At 40.0% G+C, this 21,830-nt stretch overlaps 1 protein-coding gene across 2 annotated transcripts; it reads left to right on the forward strand.

The window, feature by feature from the left end:
- The first annotated feature begins 6,127 nt into the window (after positions 1-6,127).
- ELMOD2 (ELMO domain containing 2) lies at positions 6,128-17,607 on the forward strand. 2 transcript variants are annotated; one of them, XM_065634630.1, is made up of 9 exons: positions 6,128-6,190; positions 6,419-6,566; positions 7,484-7,512; positions 8,860-8,954; positions 9,704-9,833; positions 10,730-10,863; positions 11,474-11,542; positions 12,683-12,816; positions 13,255-17,607. In XM_065634630.1, exons 2-9 carry the CDS (start codon positions 6,422-6,424, stop codon positions 13,410-13,412), a joined length of 894 nt encoding a protein of 297 aa, XP_065490702.1. In that variant the 5' UTR covers positions 6,128-6,190; positions 6,419-6,421; the 3' UTR covers positions 13,413-17,607. The 2 variants fall into 2 exon arrangements, with proteins under 2 accessions (XP_065490702.1, XP_065490701.1); XM_065634629.1 differs by having other exon boundaries at positions 6,131-6,311.
- The last annotated feature ends 4,223 nt before the right edge of the window (positions 17,608-21,830 follow it).

Genomic DNA, 21,830 nt, shown 5'->3' on the forward strand with positions numbered 1-21,830 from the left:
AAGTCACATCATCATAGTTATGAATATTTTGTTCATTTAAAACGAATGGTGCATATTGCTTATAAGATTCTACCAGGAAGCCAAGCTGTTGTATACAATTATACATGTCTAGCTCTTCAGTTCATCTTTAAATTAGCTGCAAAATCTAACTTGATGAAATTCTAATGCACACTAGTAAAGGTATTTCACTACTGCCATCGTGCCCTGTTTTACGCATGTGCTTTCCCATTATGGCAGGCACACCTCTTTTCCTTTTTAGGTCCTCAGCAATCCATAAGCAAACAAAAAAATAGTAATTGTTTGGAATACATCTTCTACAACATAGTTTATAAAAGGAAGGGATACCTTATTTACCGAACTTCCCAGAATCTGGTACCAGGACACAGTCTTAACAGAAGCACCTATATTTTATGAGAAAAAAAGCCTCTCCCCTTTATACCTGATCAGTGGTTAGACAGTGGCTTTCACTTCAACACATTCACTACCAGCTCACAAATCTACCCCCCATTCTATACCTGTGACGAAGAAAATATAGTTTCCAGTTTTGTGTGGCAAAGATCTAAAGGACCACTTCAGAACTTATACTGGACTTGGGCAGCTGATAAAAGCACTTAAGCTGACTGCTATCTAATCTGTTACCTATTCCTTTACCTTATTACTAGCATATATAACTAATGACTCTGTTTATCCAAAGGTTATCTTTTTCTATATAATCGGGTTCTAAAAATGTACCTGTGTTATAAATACACTATCCCTTCCTTTTCTGTATTTCTTTACTTAACAGCCTCATCTTATACCAAAACCCTAAATCATTTGGAGCAGTGTTGTGTAAAGCAAACCAACACCTGCCAACGTGGGTGTCCAGACACAAGCCTGCTGGAGTCCTCACGTGAATGCTGCCCTTCTGTTCCCCTCTTCATCCTACCAACAGCATAATTATGCCCTTTTTGGAAAATTAATCTTAGACTCACCAAATTGTACATTGCTGCGCTTGCTAAGTTAGTGTAACTTTCCCGTGTTTGAACAATTATATGGATGCGTTTACTTCTCTATTTACTATTTACTTTGAATTATAAATGTTATTGTTCGCTAATAATGCAGCAGGCTGCTAGTAGCCTGCATCAGTATACAAAGGGAGAACTGCAAATCTAAGCATGGCTCCATGAATTACTGCTAAACCTCGAGTTAGACTTGGCCACTCCTGATCTGTACTCGTTCACTCTACATTTCCCTCTTTCTTCTGTTTCTGACTGTATCTTGCTGTGATATTTTTACTGACGAATCTTCTTTAGATGAGACTTTGAACATGTAATTTTTCATATTAACCAATATGATTATGACTCAATCTTATGACGTTGCCTCCTTATCACCACTTCCTTATCCAAGCTAACAAACTAAAAGCTCAAGGCACTTCTTTTAATGGAGGATCAATGTAGATTTTGACACATTTGCAGTAAAACAGGGATTTAGAACTAAGAGGAACAAATAAACATTAAATATGTCACATGTAATGAATAAAATGCCTTTTAATTGACTGGCTGGTATTCTATCTTTTACAAAGCTAAAGTGAACATGTAAATGATGTGGTCAAGCAGAAGGGCTACTGAAGATAAGAATAACATATCTAGCACACACAATTTTATCTTATTTTTAGAGCAGAAAGAAAAAAAACCCACAAGACCAAACAATAAAACCTACTCATCACATATTTCCAGAAACTTCCACACAGTACAGGGAACGTCTGTGGGGTCTGCCACTGAATGCATTGGATGTTATTTATGAAGACTGACTCTAAAGTAGAAACACTTACTCAGCCGTGCTGAGCTGTGATGATCATTTACTTAGTGCTGACTTCTTAGACTAGTGCATTAACCTACAATGAGGCAGGGCATTAACCGCCCCTCGAAAAAAATCAAAATACCTGAAATCACTGAAAATGCCATGAACTTCCACTGCTTTGGGACCTACTTGCAAACAGGCCCTCTTACTTGCTTCGTGCTTTCCTAACATTTCCCTCCTAGTTCTCTCTTCGTATCTTAGAGAGCAGTGTAGGGGAAAGGGACCTGGGGGTCCTGGTGGACAGCAGGATGACCATGAGCCAGCACTGTGCCCTTGTGGCCAGGAAGGCCAATGGCATCCTGGGGTGTATTAGAAGGGGGGTGGTTAGTAGGTCGAGAGGGGTTCTCCTTCCCCTCTACTCTGCCCTGGTGAGACCTCATCTGGAATATTGTGTCCAGTTCTGGGCCCCTCAGTTCCAGAAGGACAGGGAACTGCTGGAGAGAGTCCAGTGCAGGGCAACGAAGATGATGGAGTGGAGCATCTCCCTTACGAGGAGAGCTGAGGTCTCTTTAGTTTGGAGGAGACTGAGGGGTGACCTCATTAATGTTTATAAACATGTAAAGGGTGAGTGTCACGAGGATGCAGCCAGGCTCTTCTCTGTGACAACCAATGACAGGACAAGGGGCAATGGGTACAAACTGGAACACTGGAGGTTCCACTTAAATATGAGAAGAAACTTCTTCTCAGTGAGGGTGACAGACACTGGAACAGGCTGCTCAGGGAGGTTGTGGAGTCTCCTCCTCTGGAGAAATTCAAAACCCGCCTGGACGCCTTCCTGTGTAACCTCATCTGGGTGTTCCTGCTCCGGCAGGGGGATTGGACTAGATGATCTTTCGAGGTTCCTTCCAATCCCTGACATTCTGTGATTCTGTGATGTTATTTCATATGCTCAAGAACTATATACAACCGGAATAACACGCACAGGATTTTTTTGGGAGGGTTAAATGTTTCAGACCAGTTTTACCTCCCAGCAGCAGACTTTCTACATTTTTGACAAACTGATCATCTTTAATAATACTGTCCAAGACTTGTGCTGAGTAACCTCTAATAATTACACTAAGAAAGTAATTCAACAGACTAGTTCCATCAAGGAGGCTTACTTCCAATAAAGAGTTTCTAGGCTTGTCCTCATGCTTTGTAACTGAACATCTTTTCTTGCAAAGATGAGTGCCTCACATTTTCATTACTGTTTTCGCACATCTGTTTAAGCAAGAGTAGAGATAAGAAAGATTAAAATAAATATTTGACAGAATATAGGCTCATGTGTGAAACAAGTAATGGATTACTTTGCATGCAGGTTGCAGCTGTCCTTCATCTACAAGGGTACACAAACAAAAGAATAACTACCATTAACAACAGGTAATAGTGGCTGCCATGGAAAGTTTTCTGACCGTGTAGAGATTCAACTCATATTGCTGGTTAAAGTCTCCTTTTATTTGCCCTGCTATCACTTAAGAAATGTAATTTCAAAAGGTAAACAGTAGGTGATTATCTTTCCCTCAACCAATGTCTGTGAAGGTAATACTGGAAGGCAACCACTGAACGCAAAAAGAGGAACCTAGAAGTTTTTTTCTTAAACTAACACTTTATATTTTTGACTGTCTTAATAAAATTTATGAATTGACTGAACATGATGATATAGAAGCATCTTGCATGATTTAAGTATGAACAGTCATGTAAAATCAAACTTGCTCACTGCTCGATCAATCTGTTCTCTGAAGACCCCAGTGAAGCTTTAAGTGTTTACACTTGCTTGTAATACACTGAAAAAGACGATCAAGCTTAAAACCTAGAGAGAAATTAACACACCTGAAATTGCCAAGTTTGGTATAATCAGTTTTATCTCCTGCCTTATTTACAGTAAATAGCAAGTGATAAAAAGCTGTGAAAAAGACCTATCAAAAATACATGCTTTTTTATTTATAAATAAATAAATGTAATTGGTCACACATTTTACTTTGAAGTACAGATTTAAGTAAGGAAAGCATATGGGAAGGAAAAAGTATAAGCTAGATTAAAACTTGCATCTTTTAAACTCTCACATTTCCGAAGTGCTTTAAAACAAGACTGTAAAGACTTTCAAGCTTACCTCAACAAGTCTAATTACAACAGAGAAGTATTTTGCAATATATTGTCAAGACTGAATATTCTACACATCAGTCCTGGAGACATGAAGCAAAGAGAACTGAGAAAAAAAATGACCATGTACTTTGTATCTTTATTATTACAGTAAAGTTTAAGACTGTCATAAACCAAAATAGGAAGTGGCACAAATTCCAAACCCTGCAGTGGAAGTTGCTTTGGTTCTTCACAATCCATACAAAAAGTAATTTCTATGTAAGTATAAATAACAGAAAACGAATATTCGCAGAATTCTGGATTCTGTGATATTATTTTGCTATGAAGCTATTTAATCAATTAAAGAAGCAATGAAAAGTGAAACTCCTGAAGCAGTAGGAAGATTTTAGTACACATGAACAAAACTCTCCTCAGCTAGAACCTTCCCTCAGTGCTGTTTACACAGGCCCACACTTTAAGCGTGCACCTGCTGGGCTTCCTAAGAAATTCCAGTAGCTCATGCTCCTAACGAACCACCTCAGAGCAACCAACATCTGGGGATAAAGACTGACAGGAAGGACCTGATGAACCTTCAATTTCTTCATGTTGTTACAACTTCCGTGTCTTCCCAACATCCAACGCTAACACCCCACTGCTGCTGAAGCCAGGATTCTCCTGACAACAAAGCTTTCAGCCGAGCTGTGTTTAAATACCGCAGCAGCAGTGCTCTGCCAGATAGTCAGCTGGGAGGTGGTGGACTATAATAGTTCTTTTCCCGATCTGGATTATCTGCTCTGCTCAGAGTTGTTTCAGCTAGGTGGAGCCATAGCTTACCAAGGCCCTGCAACACAGAAAAATTTATTTCCTCTAATTCCTTATATCTGCTCTTAGGCACTGGATCTTTGATAATTTGTCAATTTATTTTCTGGTTTTTAGCTACCTCAGACCAACTTATGCGTAAGTAATGTGATAGAACCATCATGCCACCCTATCACCAAGTAAAGATACTTTTTTAATAAACATTTTTTCGTATATTTTCACCCAGTAGCACTCTAATGCTTTAAAAGTCAGATAACTCACAGAAGATACACTGAAATAAATGACCACCTGCTGCCTCTTAACATGCACCACTTCTACATTTTAAGAGTAGGAATCAGATCTGCAAACAATTGAAATTCACAGATCATCGATTCCCCTGGATGAAAGTCAGCACACCTACGAGTGTAAAAATCCAAAGGAGGACGTCAAATGCGTTGGTCTACCCCCTGAAATCCTGTGGGATGCAGGCCACCAGACCAGCTGTGTGGCTTTTGATTCTGTGTAAAAGGTACTTCAATTTCCTCACATTAAAAAACGTACCAGAATGTGGCCAAGCAAGTCTGTCTTCTCCCTTTCAACCACCCAAATTTTGCATACGTTTCAGAAGAATAGGAATTCCTTCTGCTGTCGTCAAAGGAGCTGTTCAACCCATGTTTACTGAAATAATCGTTCGTTGTAACACAATGGAAGCAGCGACCAGAACTAAATGAAACACTTAGGCTGAACATATACCCAACCAAGCGGCAAGGCAGGACAAAGCACCCTCCTTAGAAACACCCAGCCCAGCTAAAACCACCACCTCTCCTTTCTCATCAGTGCTGCCTTCAGCTAGAGCCGAGGCAAGGAACAAGTCTGCAAGCTCAGTCTTGTGAACGCTTCAAGCAGGAGCGATTCCCAACTGTATTTTGCGAGCCGTCACGAATGAGTTGAAAGTGTTGACCAGCAAGACAGTACCCTGGTTTTTGGCCCAGGTACGAGCTGGGCTGGCTGTGCCGATTCCCCGGTCAGCACTGGGGTCAGCCCCGAGGTGACACGGCTGTGTCCCAGCCGGCAGGCCTGCGCACGGCCGGGCAGGACATGACCTATAGGTTAACGCACACAGCCCGGCTGCTCCCGTGAGGGGCGGCCAAAGCCTCGGCGTCTTTACCCGAGCCAGGCCGCCCGCTCGCACCTGGCACCGGCCAGCGCTCGGCTCCCGGCTCGCTGACTGCCCTTTGCCCGGTCCCGGGGCACGCCGCGGCCGGCCAGGCGGAGGAGCGGAACGGGCGGCCGGTGCCCCGCAGCGCCCCTCGCCGCTACGGGCCTCGGAAGAGCGTGCGCGGCACGGCCGCTAAGGGCCACCGCGCCGGGGAACGCCGCTCCCGCTCGGCACTTCCGTCCTGCCCCGCCATCACTTCCAGGTCGGGGAAGGCGAGCGGCGGCTTCCGGCGGGAGGATGCGGGGGGCGGCCGGGCGCCGCTAGCTCGCCGCCGGGGTGGGCGCGGGGGCGGCCGCGCTCGGCGCTGCCCGGGGCAGGTGCCCGCTCCGCCCGCCTCGCCGCGGCGGGGCCCGCAACGGCTGCGGCGCAACGGCTGCGCGCCGGCTGTTAACGGCTCGTGAGCGCGGGGCTGAGGGGGAGCCCGGCCCGGGGCGGGGGCGGTAGCGGAGAGGGGAGCGCGGGGGCCGCCCGCCCTCCCGCTAACGCGTGTCCTTCCTCCCGCAGAAGATGCTGGCGTGCTTGTGGGGCTTCCTGTACAGCAGCTACTTTCGGTTCTGGCTGAAGTGGATCCTGAGGCTGCTGACCGGGAAATGCGAACTGCAGCGCGTCCTCGACGGCTCGAAGGCCGGCGCGCAGCGGGCGCTGGGCATAGGTACCGGCGAGGGGAGGGACGGGCACGGATCCGAACAGCGCCCGGCACCGCCGCAGTGCCGCTCGGCGAGGGGAGCGGAGAGGCAGCGCTGGGGCTCGCAAACCTTAGAGACACACCGGCACTGTTAGAAGGGGACTTAGATCTTTATAAGCGTCGCGAAAAGCAGTAGTTGGAGAACGGCACCTGTGCATCCCGTGGATCGTGTTTTCCCTGCTTCCTGGCTACCCTGTCAGAGTTTTAAATCAGAACGCCCCATATAATTTCCTTGCCAGCTTGATAAGGTAATTCCGGTTAGCTTCAAAGCGCAAAACAGAAATACTCTGGTTTTTTTCCCCTCCCCAGAGTCTTCTCGTCACTTTAGGTATGTTTTTACCTTCCTGTTATTAAAAAAGTGACACAGAAAATACATGAACACATTTTATGGGGGGAGGGAGGAGCGAGTGAATGCACAAGGCTGCTTGATGCAGAATTTTGATCTAAAAAAGTAATGTAAGAAGCTGGTTGTAGTTTTTGCCATTTTAACAATAGCTTGAGGAAGTGTCTTTGTTTCCTTATTCTCTAGTAAACAACACAAAACCATTTATAAGAATCAAAAAATATCAAGAGATATTTTTATCTTGACACCTTTTCAAATTAATCTTTGTTTTTGTACATGTAATTGATCCATGTTCTAGAAAATCTAAGTCTATTTTCAGCATTGTATTTGAGGATTATAAAAAACCCCGAACTATGTAAATTAAGATTTTGCGTTATCCGATACCTGTTGATTTTAAGATTGAGTAATTTTTATTAACTAGATGTGTAAAATGGACACAAAATTTTATAATACTTACGTGCCACAAGAACACCTATTGTCAATTATTTAAACTAATTCAGTTCAATTTAATTATGACATTTACTTTTTTTTTGCATTGCAGAACATTCATTGAAATCGTCAAAGAATAAGGTAAAATATGCTAGAAATTAAACTGTATTTCAGAGGTAGTTGCCTGAAAAGAATGTGTGCATTTACTTTTGGAGGGTGAAGAAAAGTAGAGGAATAAAAGGCAGAGAGAACAGCATTTTGGGTTCTCTGTGCTAGAGGTAGTCAAGTTTTCTCAAAAATAACCCCACATCCCTTCAAAAGTTTGTTTCCATCTCTCTGAAAGATTACCTGCTCATTAGCAGCAAGTCAGACAAGTCATTATATAGAGCTGCTGTCCTTGGAGAGGGTCAGTTCTCCCTGTCACAATAATCTGTCTCCCTGTCACAATAATCTTACTGTTTTTGTAGAAACCAGAAATTTGATATGGATAAAGCAATTAAATGCAGTATGTACAATAACATCTTGAGTCATTGAAAAAAATGTAACGCAGGTTTGCAGTACACATTTAACTGACAAGCTCATTCCCGTTGTTCTGTGGCAGTTAGACATAAGCTAAAACTTTAAACCCTCACATCTGTGTATCTTGAGGAAAACCCTTCCTCTTTGGATGGTGAGGTGACTGTGCATTCTCCCTTTTTCTAGCTGATCACTGCAATGTGATGTTGAGACTGAATTAGTAACTACCACAAGCATCTTTGTTGCAGTAGACCACAGGGTGGGTGGGTCTTTTAGCATCTCTTAATTCAGTGATTATATCAAATAGATTAATGTTCAGTTTTAAAAGAGTTACCTTTTGCTTTGCTTTTGCTGCTTTGGTGTTAGCATGAATTGTATTAAACAATGTGTTGCCACCATAGAAAGTTTACAAGACAAAGTGAAATTGTCATGAAGTGGTTTTAGATGGGCAGTGTATAATTATTATGACCAGTATTTGCCCTTTAGAAAGGCCGCACAACGGCAGTATCTTACATGAAGTTATTTTGTTTCACCCCAGCATTGAAATCTCAACTTCATTAGTTTACTGTCTTCTAATTTTGAAGCATTATTTCCTTGATGAAGTTTTATCACTTTTGCTCCCCAAGAGCTGTGTTTGTTTTAGTTAGGTTAGGAAAAACATGTTTCAGTTCAGCATTGAAAGCAAATGAGACCTTGACTAAGCAACTCTTGAGGTTTTTATTTATTCTTAATGGGACACCTGTATAAGCATTGTTTATAGTCTGACAAAGTTACAATTATGCTTTTATGTAATTATTGCATATCTTTATGTGCAGTTTGACCCCATTGTAAACATTTGCAATAAATGGACTGTTCTCCTTTTATAGTAAAGAATATATACATGGCCGGTATACATAGGCTGAGAAATAAGAATAAAGTAGACGATTGGTTTCTACATTCCTCATGAGGTCTTTTACTTTGTTAACTTCCTAGGTTTTAAGAAATGCTGTACATGTTGATGAAGCTGATGTGGACAAGTATGTCAGAGATATAATGAAAGCAAAGAAAATACAAGAGGAGGATACAGGGTACGTTTGGAACCTGAATACAACTTCTTCATGGCAGATAATTCCGACTTTTTGGTGCATTCTTGCAGTTGCTTAATCTGATACAATATGTAGGCCATTGAGCACAAATCTTCAGATTGAAATTAGAAAATAAATTATGGTTTTGTCCTCTTCAGTTCTAGAATCTAAATTGCAAAGTTTTAATTGACATGGATTTGGGATAACTGCATCTCTATCTTGCAGGTCCCTTCTGTTGCTCCTTATTTCTAAGTAATATGATTATTGTATAGGTTGATTACATGAACTATATAATTGCCTACATATATTTGAGAAGTATAATGGTGCCTGATTAATGTTTGTGTTCATCTGCATAAGTAATTATGAGCAGTTGAGAGGAAAAATTGTGAATAGTAAAAATTTTAAAGTTTAATGAAATGCTTATTTGAAGCTATAAGTATTTCTGACAGTTTCACTTTAAGACTTTTAAGATTTTAGGTAAGGTTTTTTTCAACTCCCTTCCATAATTTGAGTAGTGCCTGACTGTGCAGCACTGCAATCAGCTAGGAGTTTTTTTAAAGTAGAAATAAGATCTATATAGCAGTATACTTAACAAATATGCTGTAGTTTGAAAGATAAACATAAAGCACTTCCCAATTCTAGTGTTTACGTTGTGTTAACATAAGAAAGGTCTTATCTGGTAGTTCAAGTAAGAATATTTGGCTAACTATGCCTCTTAATAGCTGCTGTGTGGTATTTTGTTATTATTTCAGGTTTAAGACAAATCTGCATATCTCCTTACTGCAGATATCAGGTTATACAAAGCTTTATTTGAATGTGGAAAGTCTGAGGAAGGTCCCATATGATTCAGATGACAAGGAACATGAGGAACAGTTAATTGAGGTAAAAATAATCTTTTAAATACAAAAGCTTCCCCCTCCTCCCCCAAGTCTAACATCTTGAAGAACTTAATTTATTGGTAGTATTCTTACCAGCTGGCCTATTTAAAGCTCTTTCGTACTGTGAACTGCTAAACCATTACAGAAGTGACATATTACAATGCAACATCAAAGGAAAAAAAATCGTAAACGTAAACTAGGGCTACTTGCAGTGGGATTATTTTGTGTGAAATCAGACATAACAACAACACGTAAGTAGTAAAACAATTTTGGAAGGGGTCACTGAAGGATCATAACTATAAAGATATTTAACCTTATGCACATGTCTAACTGCAAACCAATAATTACTAAATAAAAAAGACAATAGTGTTTCTTACTACTGCATTCCACTCAATGACAGAGGACAGTTTAAGGTAACAATAAGTAATAGCAAGCAAATACTAGAATACTGCTTGAGGCTTTTTTAAATAGCTTCTATTGTGCAAATATGCCATTTTCTTAGCCTTTCATAATCATCTCAACTTGCTTTGCAAGTCCCAACATTGATGTGTTAAGTAAGGGCTCACTGAGAATTTATATTTCAGTTTATAGCTATCCTATCAGAAAATGGCACATACATTAATTTCTGAAGTAAAACAAGTCTTTGCTGCTTTAGTGTTAATACGGTGGCTTTGTCCCTGAAGGGAAATCATCATACTTAATGTTAAATGTAATCATTTTCATAACTGCTGAAATAAGCCATTGTAGTACGACTCCAGATTGCCGCTAAGGGAAAAGAGCAGCCTGCATGTGTATCCTGTTGCATGGTGAATAGTTTCTATTGTGCAGCAGCGAGTATTCTGAATTATGTGACTTGGAATACTTAGCAGCTGTGCGTAACATGGATGCATATTTGTGCAGCTTTGGACTTTGCTGATGCCTCAGGAGAAGCTGAAGGCCAGGATCAGCAAGCAGTGGTGTGATATTGGCTTCCAAGGTGATGATCCTAAAACAGACTTCAGAGGAATGGGCCTGCTGGGATTAGTGAATCTGGTGTAAGTGAAAAGAAGTATTTCATTTCTATTGCAACTAATTTTCATTACCTATGTATTTTCTCTAGTCGATGCTATTTCTAGTAAAGACTGAACAGAAGCAAATAGAAATGGTGGCTTCTGTACAGTGAAAACCAGCATTTTCTAAATAAGTCAACATTTCTAGTGGCTGCACATCTGTAAGCATGTGGTTGAGTAGAGGCCAACAAGAGAGGGTAAAAACAGAAAGTTGCCCAGGTCACATTATTTTTTGTTGTCATGATAGATTTGATAGGTTATAACTTAGAAAGTAACTCATCAACAACTTTCAGAATTCCTGAATTAGTTACTGTAATGACAAAAAACAGGTTTACGTAACTTTTCTGAGCTAAATTGTGGACTTGGGCAAACGCCCTATTTGATGTTCAGATCAGACTTTTTTCTTATTGTACTTGCTCATGCTGAATATAATTTAATTTGCTAACTTTTCCTTGGTTTTCATTTTGTGCTGTTTTTCAGTACAGAGCAGTATTCAGCTTTAGTTTAAAACTACACATTTATGTTAAACACTTATTTTTTTTTTTTTTAAATGAACTTAAGAAAAATAATGGGAGATACTATTTTACACTGACAGGTATTTTAGTAAGCATTACACCAACGAAGCTCGTGAGGTCCTTTCTCATTCAAATCACCCAAAGCTGGGGTAAGTCACTATATGACTTTTTCTGGCTTATTCTGTGTAAGAGCTCATGTGAAGACTGCCAGGTATGCTTCCTGAAAATAAAGAGGAAAATATTTGTGGTGGTTTGTTTTTTTTTTTTCCTCCCTTCCTCCATTAAAGGATGAAAAAAGGGTCAAAGTAGAAGGGCTTGGGAAGCTTAACACAGAAATGAATTTCAGGCTGGGAACTATGTGCAGGTTTTTTTCAGAATAGACTTGAAATGTTGCAAAATATTGTCTTCGGTTAGCACAGTGGACACCTTTGACATCAGCGTTAGCTTTAGTTGTAATAGGCTTAGACTACATTTAGAAATGCATACTTATTTTTCACCTTACTAATGCCATGTTGGAATGGTATAGATTATCTCTTAAAGGCTCTTTTTTTGCTAAGTTTCTGTTCTACAATAAGTACCTACAAAGAGACTTTTTTTTGTTTTTCAAAAAGTTAAAGTTGAACACTTTGCATATTAAAACATTTAATTCAGTTTACAGGGAAATTTACTTTAAAACCAGTGAGATACAGAGGAAAGCTGGTAAACCTGTGTATATCATCTGATCCATCCAGTCCCCAGTTAACTTAATCACCTACCAAGAATGGGAAACTTCATAACTTCAATTGTAAATAATATTACCTTGTGCAACTAGGACATGAATAGGACAGCCGAGACATTTCAATTGATTAAGTGCTGTATCATTGACCTAAACTAATCCTTTTTTTTTTTCCTCTTTGCTCAGAAACATTTGATTTAAAAGTCTTTTAAGAATTTATATTGTGGTGCTTTCTATACCATGCAACAGAAAAAGATTTTTTTCAGTCTGAAGAACAAGTTGAGAAGTGCATTCTATTTATACTGTAACATTTTTGTCTGATTTTTAATATTCCAGCAGATTTAATGATTTCAAATGAGCAAATTTAGGTCAATGTTGATTATCCTTACCGTCTCATTATTGCCTAGTGGAGGCATTTGTCATACTATTGTATACAAAACCAGAGTTTTTAAATAACTTTAACATGGCTGGATGCACTGGGGAATGGAAAGAGCGGACCTGCAGTCCAATTTCTTGGAAGCTTGTAAGTCCTTCAGTCCCTGAAGTAAACCATGACCTATGATTGGTGTTGCAGATATTCTTATGCAATAGTTGGGATCAATCTGACAGAAATGGCATACAGCTTACTCAAGAGTGGTGCTTTAAAGTCTCATCTGTACAACATGGTGTCCGGGTTGCCACAGATGGAGCACTTCCATCAGTTTTACTGTGAGTATCTGTAGTTTCCTCAGTACAGATTCCCGAGGGGAGGCCTTCAACCTAGAGTTTTGGAGTTTTTTGAGTGCATTTCCATTCTTCTCTCACTAGCCACAGAGATTGCTATCTGAAAATTCACTATTTGCAGATTTTTTTTTTTTTTTTAAATTCATTATTATAGTGTCCAAAAGCTTGCTGTTGGCCAAGATGGGACACTCCCTATTTTAAGGGATTGCGTATAGTCTTAAGTAGTTAACAATGTAACTACTCCTACATTTAGACAGTCCTAAAATTACATTTGGCCCTTTGAAGGCAACCACGAGGCTGATGCGGCCCCCGGTGAAAATGAGTTTGACACCCTGGTCTAAAGGATCATTCTGGTTCTAGCCAGATCAAGGCAGAAAATTGTGGAGAGCATTTTTGCTGATCTGTGTTTTGTTTTCTTCACAGGTTATCTGGTTTATGAGTTTGACAAATTCTGGTTTGAAGAAGAACCAGAAAGCATTATGCACTTCAACCATTATAGAGAGAAATTCCATGAAAAAATTAAGGGACTTCTCCTGGATTATAATGTGGTACTAACCTTACAAAATAGAAAGAAACATTAACTCCTCTGCAGTCGATGAGGTTCTGTGTCAAAAATGGAATTATGGATTTGGATGGAGGTTTTCCATGGTTCACCAAAAACTGTTTAACAACAGAACTTTTTTTACATTAAAAAAAAAAAAAAATCAAAATTCAGATAAGAAAGCTTGGACAATCAACCTCTGTTTACAGCTCTTTATATGCTATTCTCCAAAGGACAGCTTTATAAAAAAAAAACAAACCACACAACAAACACAAACACGCAAAACCCAACAAACCAACACAAAAAACAACCTACAAATCTAGAGAGCCTCTGAATCCCTTGTTTCCGCAATTTCTTTTATACTTCTTGGTGCAGGAACATGAAGCAGGTATTTATGGTGTGTTGTGTTTTCCATTAATAGGTTTGACTGTTAATATTGTCTTTTAAAATCCTATTTTAGTTGAAATTACTCTGGTTTTAGACTTTTTGCATTCTCATTCTGTACATGTAGTTGATAGTTTACTTGTTAATGTTAAATTTCTCTGAAATTAAGAGGTCCATGAAAGGGATGTATTAGTCATTTATGATGAAGAGGCTTAATCCATCAATGTACTGATGTACTTACTAGAAATGACTTCTGACTAAGGAAGTTTTTTAATCTATGGATTTATACCAGCAAATTCCTATGTTTGGAAAAAGCTTAGCTTGCAAACAAAAAGAACCATGAATCATCAGTGTGAGGATCAGATCCTCAGACTAAAGCTGCTCCTAAAATTTTCCTACTGTAAAAGTTTAATTCTTTCTAATCTGACTTCAGTTGCTTAGGCTGCTTGACTTTGCATCTGTTGTCAGCCCTTTCCTTTAGTAGCTAATGGGGTATTCTCAATGGGAAGAACAAGAGAGTTAGTTTAGCCCTTTTATGAAATTCACGCATTAAAAACCTTTATTGCAGCTGCAGTCCCTATTTTGTGAACATAAATTCATATCTGAGTACAAGTTTCTGACAAAGATGTATTTTCCATGGAAAGGATGCAGTTGCACCATGTTCCTGAAGCTTGGCATCCTCAGACAATCTAGGCAATAGGGCTTCATATCTATATTGTGACTAATTATTGCTTTAAGCAACTTTAAACAGATTTGGTATGACCATCACTTCATTTTCTAAAACCTACTATTAAATAAGTGCCTTCTGCTTTATTCAGTCAGTGTTTTGTTTTGATTCTGTAACCAGATGATAGCCTTAGAAACTTGAGTTATGTGGGAAAGACTCTTTCAGTATATACCTAAATAGCACACAGTGGCACAAAGTTTGTATACTAATAGAAGCTTTCATTTTTTTTTTTTAATTTTCTTTTTGATAATCTCGGGTAAATTACTTAACTTCTAGTCAATGACCATTCATTAAGAGATTCCTGAAGAATACAAACACTGAACATGAGAAGAAAAGAGACAAACCTCTGTTGCAATGGGTGATGTTACACTACATAAGTATTAAATGTGTGATTATAATATGTAATATTACATCCCCTTGGAGATACTCAAAACCCAACTGGCCATGGTCCTCAGCAGCCTGCTTTAGGTGACCCAGCTTTGGGCAGCAGGTTGGAGTCGGTATCTCCAGAGGTGCCTTCCAACCTCAGTAATTCTGCGAGTCTGTGTTGTGTAACTAGTGACTTCTTGTGCTGCAGCCACCCCATTGCTCTTGATCCCTTAAATGTTGGTGTTCTCCTATGTGTGGGGAAAGTCCTGATCAGGGTAGACAGTATATATGTAGGAAGTAACACAGTTCTGGTTTATTTTTGTACCTTAGATATAAATGAGACTTAATTCTTGAGTTTAACGTGTGCATGGCAGAGAATGGTTCATCTCGCCTGTGTTGGGTTGATGCTATTCAAATTAAAAAAAAAGGTAACCTGAAGATGCTTGTAGAGAGAATATTTATGGTTATGCCATGGCTTGTTGGCTGAACAGCTAAATTGACTACATTAGCTACAAAACTGACCACAAGAAGCCAAGTTCTTTTGTTACTTCCAGGTACGTGGGTCCTGTAATTCTCACCACTGAAGGAAGGGGAGATCTTGTGGGGAGTGTTGTGGGATTCAGATCCCGCAGTGGAGCTTTTTGTCTGACCCTTGGAGATACCAGAAATTCCTAAAGGCTGAGGAGGGAAGTGGACCGTGCACTCTTTCCCAGTGTTAGTTTTCCCAGAAGTTAGTTTGCCTGTTACTTTCTAGCCCCAGCTTCTTTCATGTTTGTCTTCCTTGGTTAATAGTTCTTGCTATTGCTTGTGTATCTCTGTTGTAAGCAGCATGAAACTGACTTCTTGAATTTCAGAAGTGACCTCAACATGTTTAGCAGCAGCAGCAGCAGGAAAGAATATCCCATTCTTTATTTTCATCTCCTCCTTGCTAACAAAGAAATTGCTTGAGCCATCTCTCTAAAACACTCTCCTATGCTAGAGTCTGCAAACTTTTTTTTTTGGCAACAGTTGCAGAAATAACCTACACCCTCTTCTTGGCTCCTTGTTCACTACGAGACTGACATTTAACTACTGCTGAGGCTTTGAAAGCCCAGCCATCAAGTTTCACATTTCCTATCACAAACCTGAGGCATTTTAGTGTAAAATGTAGATTAAGCCCGATGTGAGATGCATCTTCATTACCTTTTTTTTTTTTTAAAATACTGGAGCATGAGCTGGGAGTAAACTGTGGCAGTATACAAGGAAAAAAGTAAACCCAACCATCATCAGATGAGTGAGATATATGGAAATACATTAGTTTGTGCGTGGTAATTAAGATGAATATTTATGTTAGGCTCCAATACACTTTGCCAGTAAACGGTTAGAATTTGCATGAAGTTTTGTAGGATCAAGTAACCCTGTCCTATCTTGGAGTCACTCTGCTATGTGTAGACTAGTCCTGGGTTTCCCTGTTTCGTGCTAGTCATAGGATAATTGTATTATGGTGGTAGCTAGAATATATGGAAAAAAGTAAAATTGTGTCTAGGGACGGGAAGAACAATGCGTTGCTAGTCAGCGGTATTTTATACTAACTGTTGTAGGGTGACAATCCTAAGGTTGTGGAAGACTGAAAATGGAGGTAGGCCACCTTTCTGCAAGTTGATATAATCAATTTGTTTAACATCAGAACGTGTTGCTTGTGGTTTATTCTGAGACTCTTAAAACCTCGGTAAATTCTCTTATTTATTAACTGTCATGTTTTAAAGTACGTATTGTCTTATTAGAACTTGCAAATATTGTTAGTTTTCTAACTTGCTGCCTCTTTAAAGCATTCACTATGTGAAAGCTTATATGCAATAGTAGTTTTAGGAAAAAAAAAAAACCCACACGATAACACTGAAGACAACAAGGTGGTTCTCTAAGTTTTTAGTTTTTCTTGTAACAACTGTTTAAGAAACTACCTCCACTTTGTTGTTTAGTGTATGCTTGAAACCTGGTGCCACTCCATGAACAAATTAACCTGAAGATAAGCAGTTTACCATAAGCAAAAGTAAAATCTAGACTTTCAATAAGTAAACACATTGCTTCATGAGTAACCAACTTAATTGGAAAACATGATTTGAAGACCGTGCTACTTAAGAAGAAAGAAACGGGGAATGCTTTTAACCTGGTGGTGCTTTAGTTGTCTGATACATCAGTGTAAAAAATAGGGCCTTTTGTCCTAAAGGACAATAGGAAAAAAGGGGCCAATTAAAGCACCACCCATAAATAGTTTTGGATTTTCACTCTTTGAAAAAGCAAAAAAACACAAACAAAAATTAAACACACACAAAGCCCCAAGCATTCATTTTCTAGATTTTCCATCCTAGTTTAAATAACATTTTACATAAAGCTATTGGTCAGCCTTGTTTCAAGAATTGCCATGATGAAAAACTTTGTATTTAGTTAAGTGGGAGTTGAACAGTCAGTATTCTTGAAAATACTGCTAGTGTATGAGTGGTAGAGATGTAACCTGTTGTTTCTCGCTGTCATACTTGTTCTGTGTTGCTGTAGTACAATGGTGATCAATCTTTGGACTGATGTTTCTTGTGCCAGTCTTTTGCTAAAGAAGAAAAAAACCAGCCTAAGACAGCTTCTGGGCCATTTCTTCTTATCACACTGTGCTTAGATAGCTGCATACTAATAGAAATTTCTGTTTACCACAATGTAAAAGCAATAATGTAAACTGTGATGTCTGTGTAATGGAAAGAGATGTTTACAATGGTAGCAAATAAAGAACGAGTTATTCCAAAACATTGTCAGCATTAGTGTGTTATGGCCTACTGGAAAACATAACAGTGTGCAGGTAGCCATGCTCTTGGTTCATGCACGTGCACTGTGATATGAGGGAAAGCTTTACCCCTTTTTGTTTTGTTTTCTCTTCTCCACCTCCAATAGCTTGTGTAGAGGTGTACTGGGCTTTCCTGTACTGGGCTTGCGTTTGTGCCTTTCCTAATAACGCTATAGGGCAAACTCTTGAAATGGTAGGTGGCAGAACATCTGCATATATGGAAGCTGAACTGGAAAAAAAACAACAGCTGGAACATGCTAGCTGGCTCACATTTTCTAGTTTTTAAGTCATCATCCAAAGTATGTACCTTAAATCAAACACCAGAAGAAAGGAACAAGATTTAAATCTGAGAGACGCTTACAAAAAAGCACGTAACTCTTCGGATTAGTCTGATACCGTAGAGAAACACTATTACATACAGGTCCACGTGAAATCTCACATCTGTTGTAACAGGAAGTTGTACAATGGGAAGGCCCGAGTTTGACACACGTTATAAAACTCCCTCACTGTCCCGGCCTTCGTCAGCCTGTCGCTGCCAAGCAGAGTCACAGCTAGGGCGTATCGCACACACCAAGGGCATCAGCGCGCGGTGAGGAGAGGCTTCCCACTTTGCCAGCCAAGGGCCTTCTCCAGCCAGCGGCTCACCTTGTTCTACACCTGGCTTGGAAGGTGGCGGCATCCCCTTTATCAAATCTGGCCCACACCACAGAAAGCAGACCTCATTCATTGATATATAGCATACACAAAAAGCGTTTTGGGTTGGCAGGAGGCAGAGAGTAGTTTAGCTGAGTTTCTTTGGCTAGAGAATGACACTGCTCTCCTTACTGATGGACCAGAATTTTTATTATGGAATGCAAGAGGATATTACACAGGTAGGCTGCCATACTCTGCTGCAAGTGGTAGAGATTTATTACTGCTTGATTTCAGTTGCTCTTGAAACTTTAAAAGCTCTGTTTTAAGCTTGCTTTTTGTCTGTTTGTCTTTAAACAAAAACCAACCAAACCTGAAAAACCAAAACCAACCAGAGGCCAAAACAGCACAAGAGTTTTGTTTGAAGGATCCAGAACTTAACTCTTGGAGTTAACTCCAAGTGTAAGCAGTATTGTTCAGGAGAGCAAAACTCCAGGAACAAAACTGAGAGCTGGAAAACTTTTCTGGAGAAAAAGGAACCCTGATTTGTTTTCACTTTTTTTTTTTTTTTAAAATAAAGTATTTTCACCTCTGTATCTTCTACCGTGCCTCCATCTCCATACAATCTATGTTGAATTATTTCCTCATTTTTTCAGTTCCATTTGTATTTCTCAGGCAGCCTTAGTTTCCACTCCTGAATGTTGAAGACCAAATGCTTCTGTTAGTGGACCAAAGTGCCACTATGTGATCTCATCTGTAGCAACTTTTACTTCTTCAGCAGCACAGAACAGGCCCTGCGCTACAGAAATATCCCACTTCTCCAAGATGAACAAACCCCCCAATGTCAGGTTGGTCAGTTAGGCAAATACCAGTTACTTTTGAAAGTGGGATGAGGAAGCAGGTATTCAGGAAATGTAAATGAAGCTATTGAGTAGCACAGAAAAGAGAAAAACCAGAGTTAACATCTCAAAGCATGTCACATCAGAAGATAATTTATTTGTCACCATTTACCTTGCATGGCAGTTAAGGTCAAGTTCCTGTGTTTCATCCCTTGTATTCCCAGCACTGAAACACCCTTATACAATGATGCTGCCAATACCAGCGTGTATCACACATTTATTATTAGCCATATTCCAACATGTTTACTGCCACAGTTTTGTTCTGATTCCTTACTGTTGGGTTAACATATATCTTCACTATTGAGTAAATCAGCATTTTAAATGAGCATAAAAAGTTATAATTGCTGCTTGAAGTACGGAACATTTGACTCAAGACTATCTTCTAGTGGAAAGAAATGGAAATAGCATAAAGAAATATTTTCTTCCACCCACAGGATAAGGCTCAGTAATAGACACAACTGCTTCAGTTTCATTTTTGCTATAATATTACACCTCAGCATGTACCTATACCAATGAGCTCTAGTATTTTCTCATTTTTTCCAGGTCTTTTAGTCCAAGCCCGACTATTCAGTTTTTCTTAAAAAACCAGATACATCAAGTACTTTTTACAGCTAATATTTCATTTCTGATAAAAGGCATCTTCTAGCTACAGCGTACCTCATTATTACTGAATTACCAAGAACTGGAACAGATGGTTCAGTCCAGAAGTTTGGAGACCAACAGCACTGGAACTTACCAGTGTGCACACAACCTAAACTGGTGGAGACTGGGCAAGCTGTGCTCCATACCTGTAACACACTGAGACAGCCACAGGTGCCACCTCTCATCTCCTGCTTTTCCATTTAAGCAGGTTGTAGGCCTACAGCATTCGGGCACCAGCTTTGCTTCATTGCTATGAGTATCCTGATAGAATTCGAACTCTTTCCCAACAGTGACTTGTTTGTTTCTGTTACGCAGCCACTGTTGAGAAGCCCAATTACCACAGTTTCAAAATGCCGTTGTAAGACTAAAAATGAAGACCCTGGGACAGGAAAGACCCAGCAGCTTGGAGAGCACCCAGCTGAAGAACCAGACCTGGCTACACAGCTTTCTGAGCAAAAGGGCCCCATCCCTTTGCTTGACCAACTGCATTAAGGATACTGTCTTTCTCTCCCACAGCCCCATAACATACTGCACCATATGTACCATACCAGCCATCTTAATTTGTGACACAACACCTGACCTACGACATCTGCTGTAACAGAAGCTGTAGGAGAACCCCAAAGGTGCTTTTCTCTTTTGAGTTTGATGTCAAATTTTCAGTAGATTTAATACAACACATAAGTTTTAAGCAAGGAGACAAAGTTTGTTAACACAAACCTTTACAAATCTCAAGCACAACACCCACATCTAACATCTAGAATTCAGGAGCTGCAAGATGCTACAATGAAGTAAGTACCATTGAACTTTCACATACCATCAGTACCCGAATAAGTTAAGACAGTTTGGAAGAAAACTTAGTAATGTTTCTTTGTGGCTTTTTTTTTTTTAAGTAGAGAAAGCGCTATAAAACAACCTTACACTCCTCCATCCTCTGCTGCCTGTCTCTTGGCAGGCAGGACCCTGTTCCACCAGGTTTCTACCAAGCTAGACATGCAGCACACGTCAGTGTCCAGTTACAGACTTCAGCTTTAAAGATTTCTTCTCCCCCCGCCCCCAGCTGTGAGACTAGCAACCCTCACTAAACTCTACAGTTCACAGATTGAAGAGGCTCTATCTCAAAGCATACAAAGCACAAGACATAAGACACTTCTAAAGCTATGCTGGCTTGCTTGCGGAGCACACCTACACACATAGATAAGACCTAAAAAATATTCACTCACGTTTTCTCAAAGGTTTCACATCGGTGTATGCCAGTTAGTTGAACTCCTGTAGCTTTCCTCCCTTCAACTTCCACCCAGCTACTCAACAAAAGGTCACAGCAGATCTTGCCATGAAATACGCAACTGCAAGGTGGCCATTTGGTGTGGCCCTAATCAGGTGAGTAGCCTCATCCAAAAAAATCTGGAGAAAATCAGCTCACCTGGCTGCTACCTACAGCAAAGCCATTCTTAAAGATGACCTGGCTTACACTTAGGAGCTTGGTTGACATGCTCAGGAAGGGAAGGAAGGCTACCGGAGCAAAACAAAAAGCAGCTGACTTGCATAAATGGCTGCTGCTACACCAGAGGTCCCCTTTGGACGCCTTTTCTTATTACAGGAATTGTAACAGCAAAATATGTTGTACCTCTGGCCCTGTGGGTGAGGTAGGCGGAGCAAAGCTGTCAAGCCCTTTCAAGATAAAGAAATGGTTTTCATCTGTGGTCCCTGCACGTGTAGAAGATTGCTGATAGCCTTAAATACACTTTACCATGACAGACATCTGAAAGAGAAATATTTTAGGGATCTGCAAACTGGAAAAGGTCAACAGTCTGCTTATGGACATTTACCTTTAGTGTTGAAGACTTCTGTGATCAGTTACTCAGCTGCCAGGCACTACAGGAAAGCATCCTGCTCTGGCTTGGCTATCTTCAGTTAAAATACTCCAAGTCATATTCTTCAAAATGGTGATTACGGCCTCAAATGAATGTCATGATCTGATACACATGCCAACCAATCTGC

This window comes from Caloenas nicobarica, chromosome 4 (assembly GCF_036013445.1).
Source record: "Caloenas nicobarica isolate bCalNic1 chromosome 4, bCalNic1.hap1, whole genome shotgun sequence".
In the NCBI taxonomy this organism is placed as follows: Eukaryota; Metazoa; Chordata; class Aves; order Columbiformes; family Columbidae; genus Caloenas; species Caloenas nicobarica.

Coding starts and splice junctions, on each gene's coding strand:
- ELMOD2 (XM_065634630.1), top strand. CDS start 6,422: ATGCTGGCGTGCTTGTGGGGCTTCCTGTACAGCAGCTACTTTCGGTTC. Junction 7,513..8,859: donor TGAAATCGTCAAAGAATAAG/GTAAAATATGCT, acceptor TTAACTTCCTAG/GTTTTAAGAAATGCTGTACA. Junction 11,543..12,682: donor TCAAATCACCCAAAGCTGGG/GTAAGTCACTAT, acceptor TTGGTGTTGCAG/ATATTCTTATGCAATAGTTG.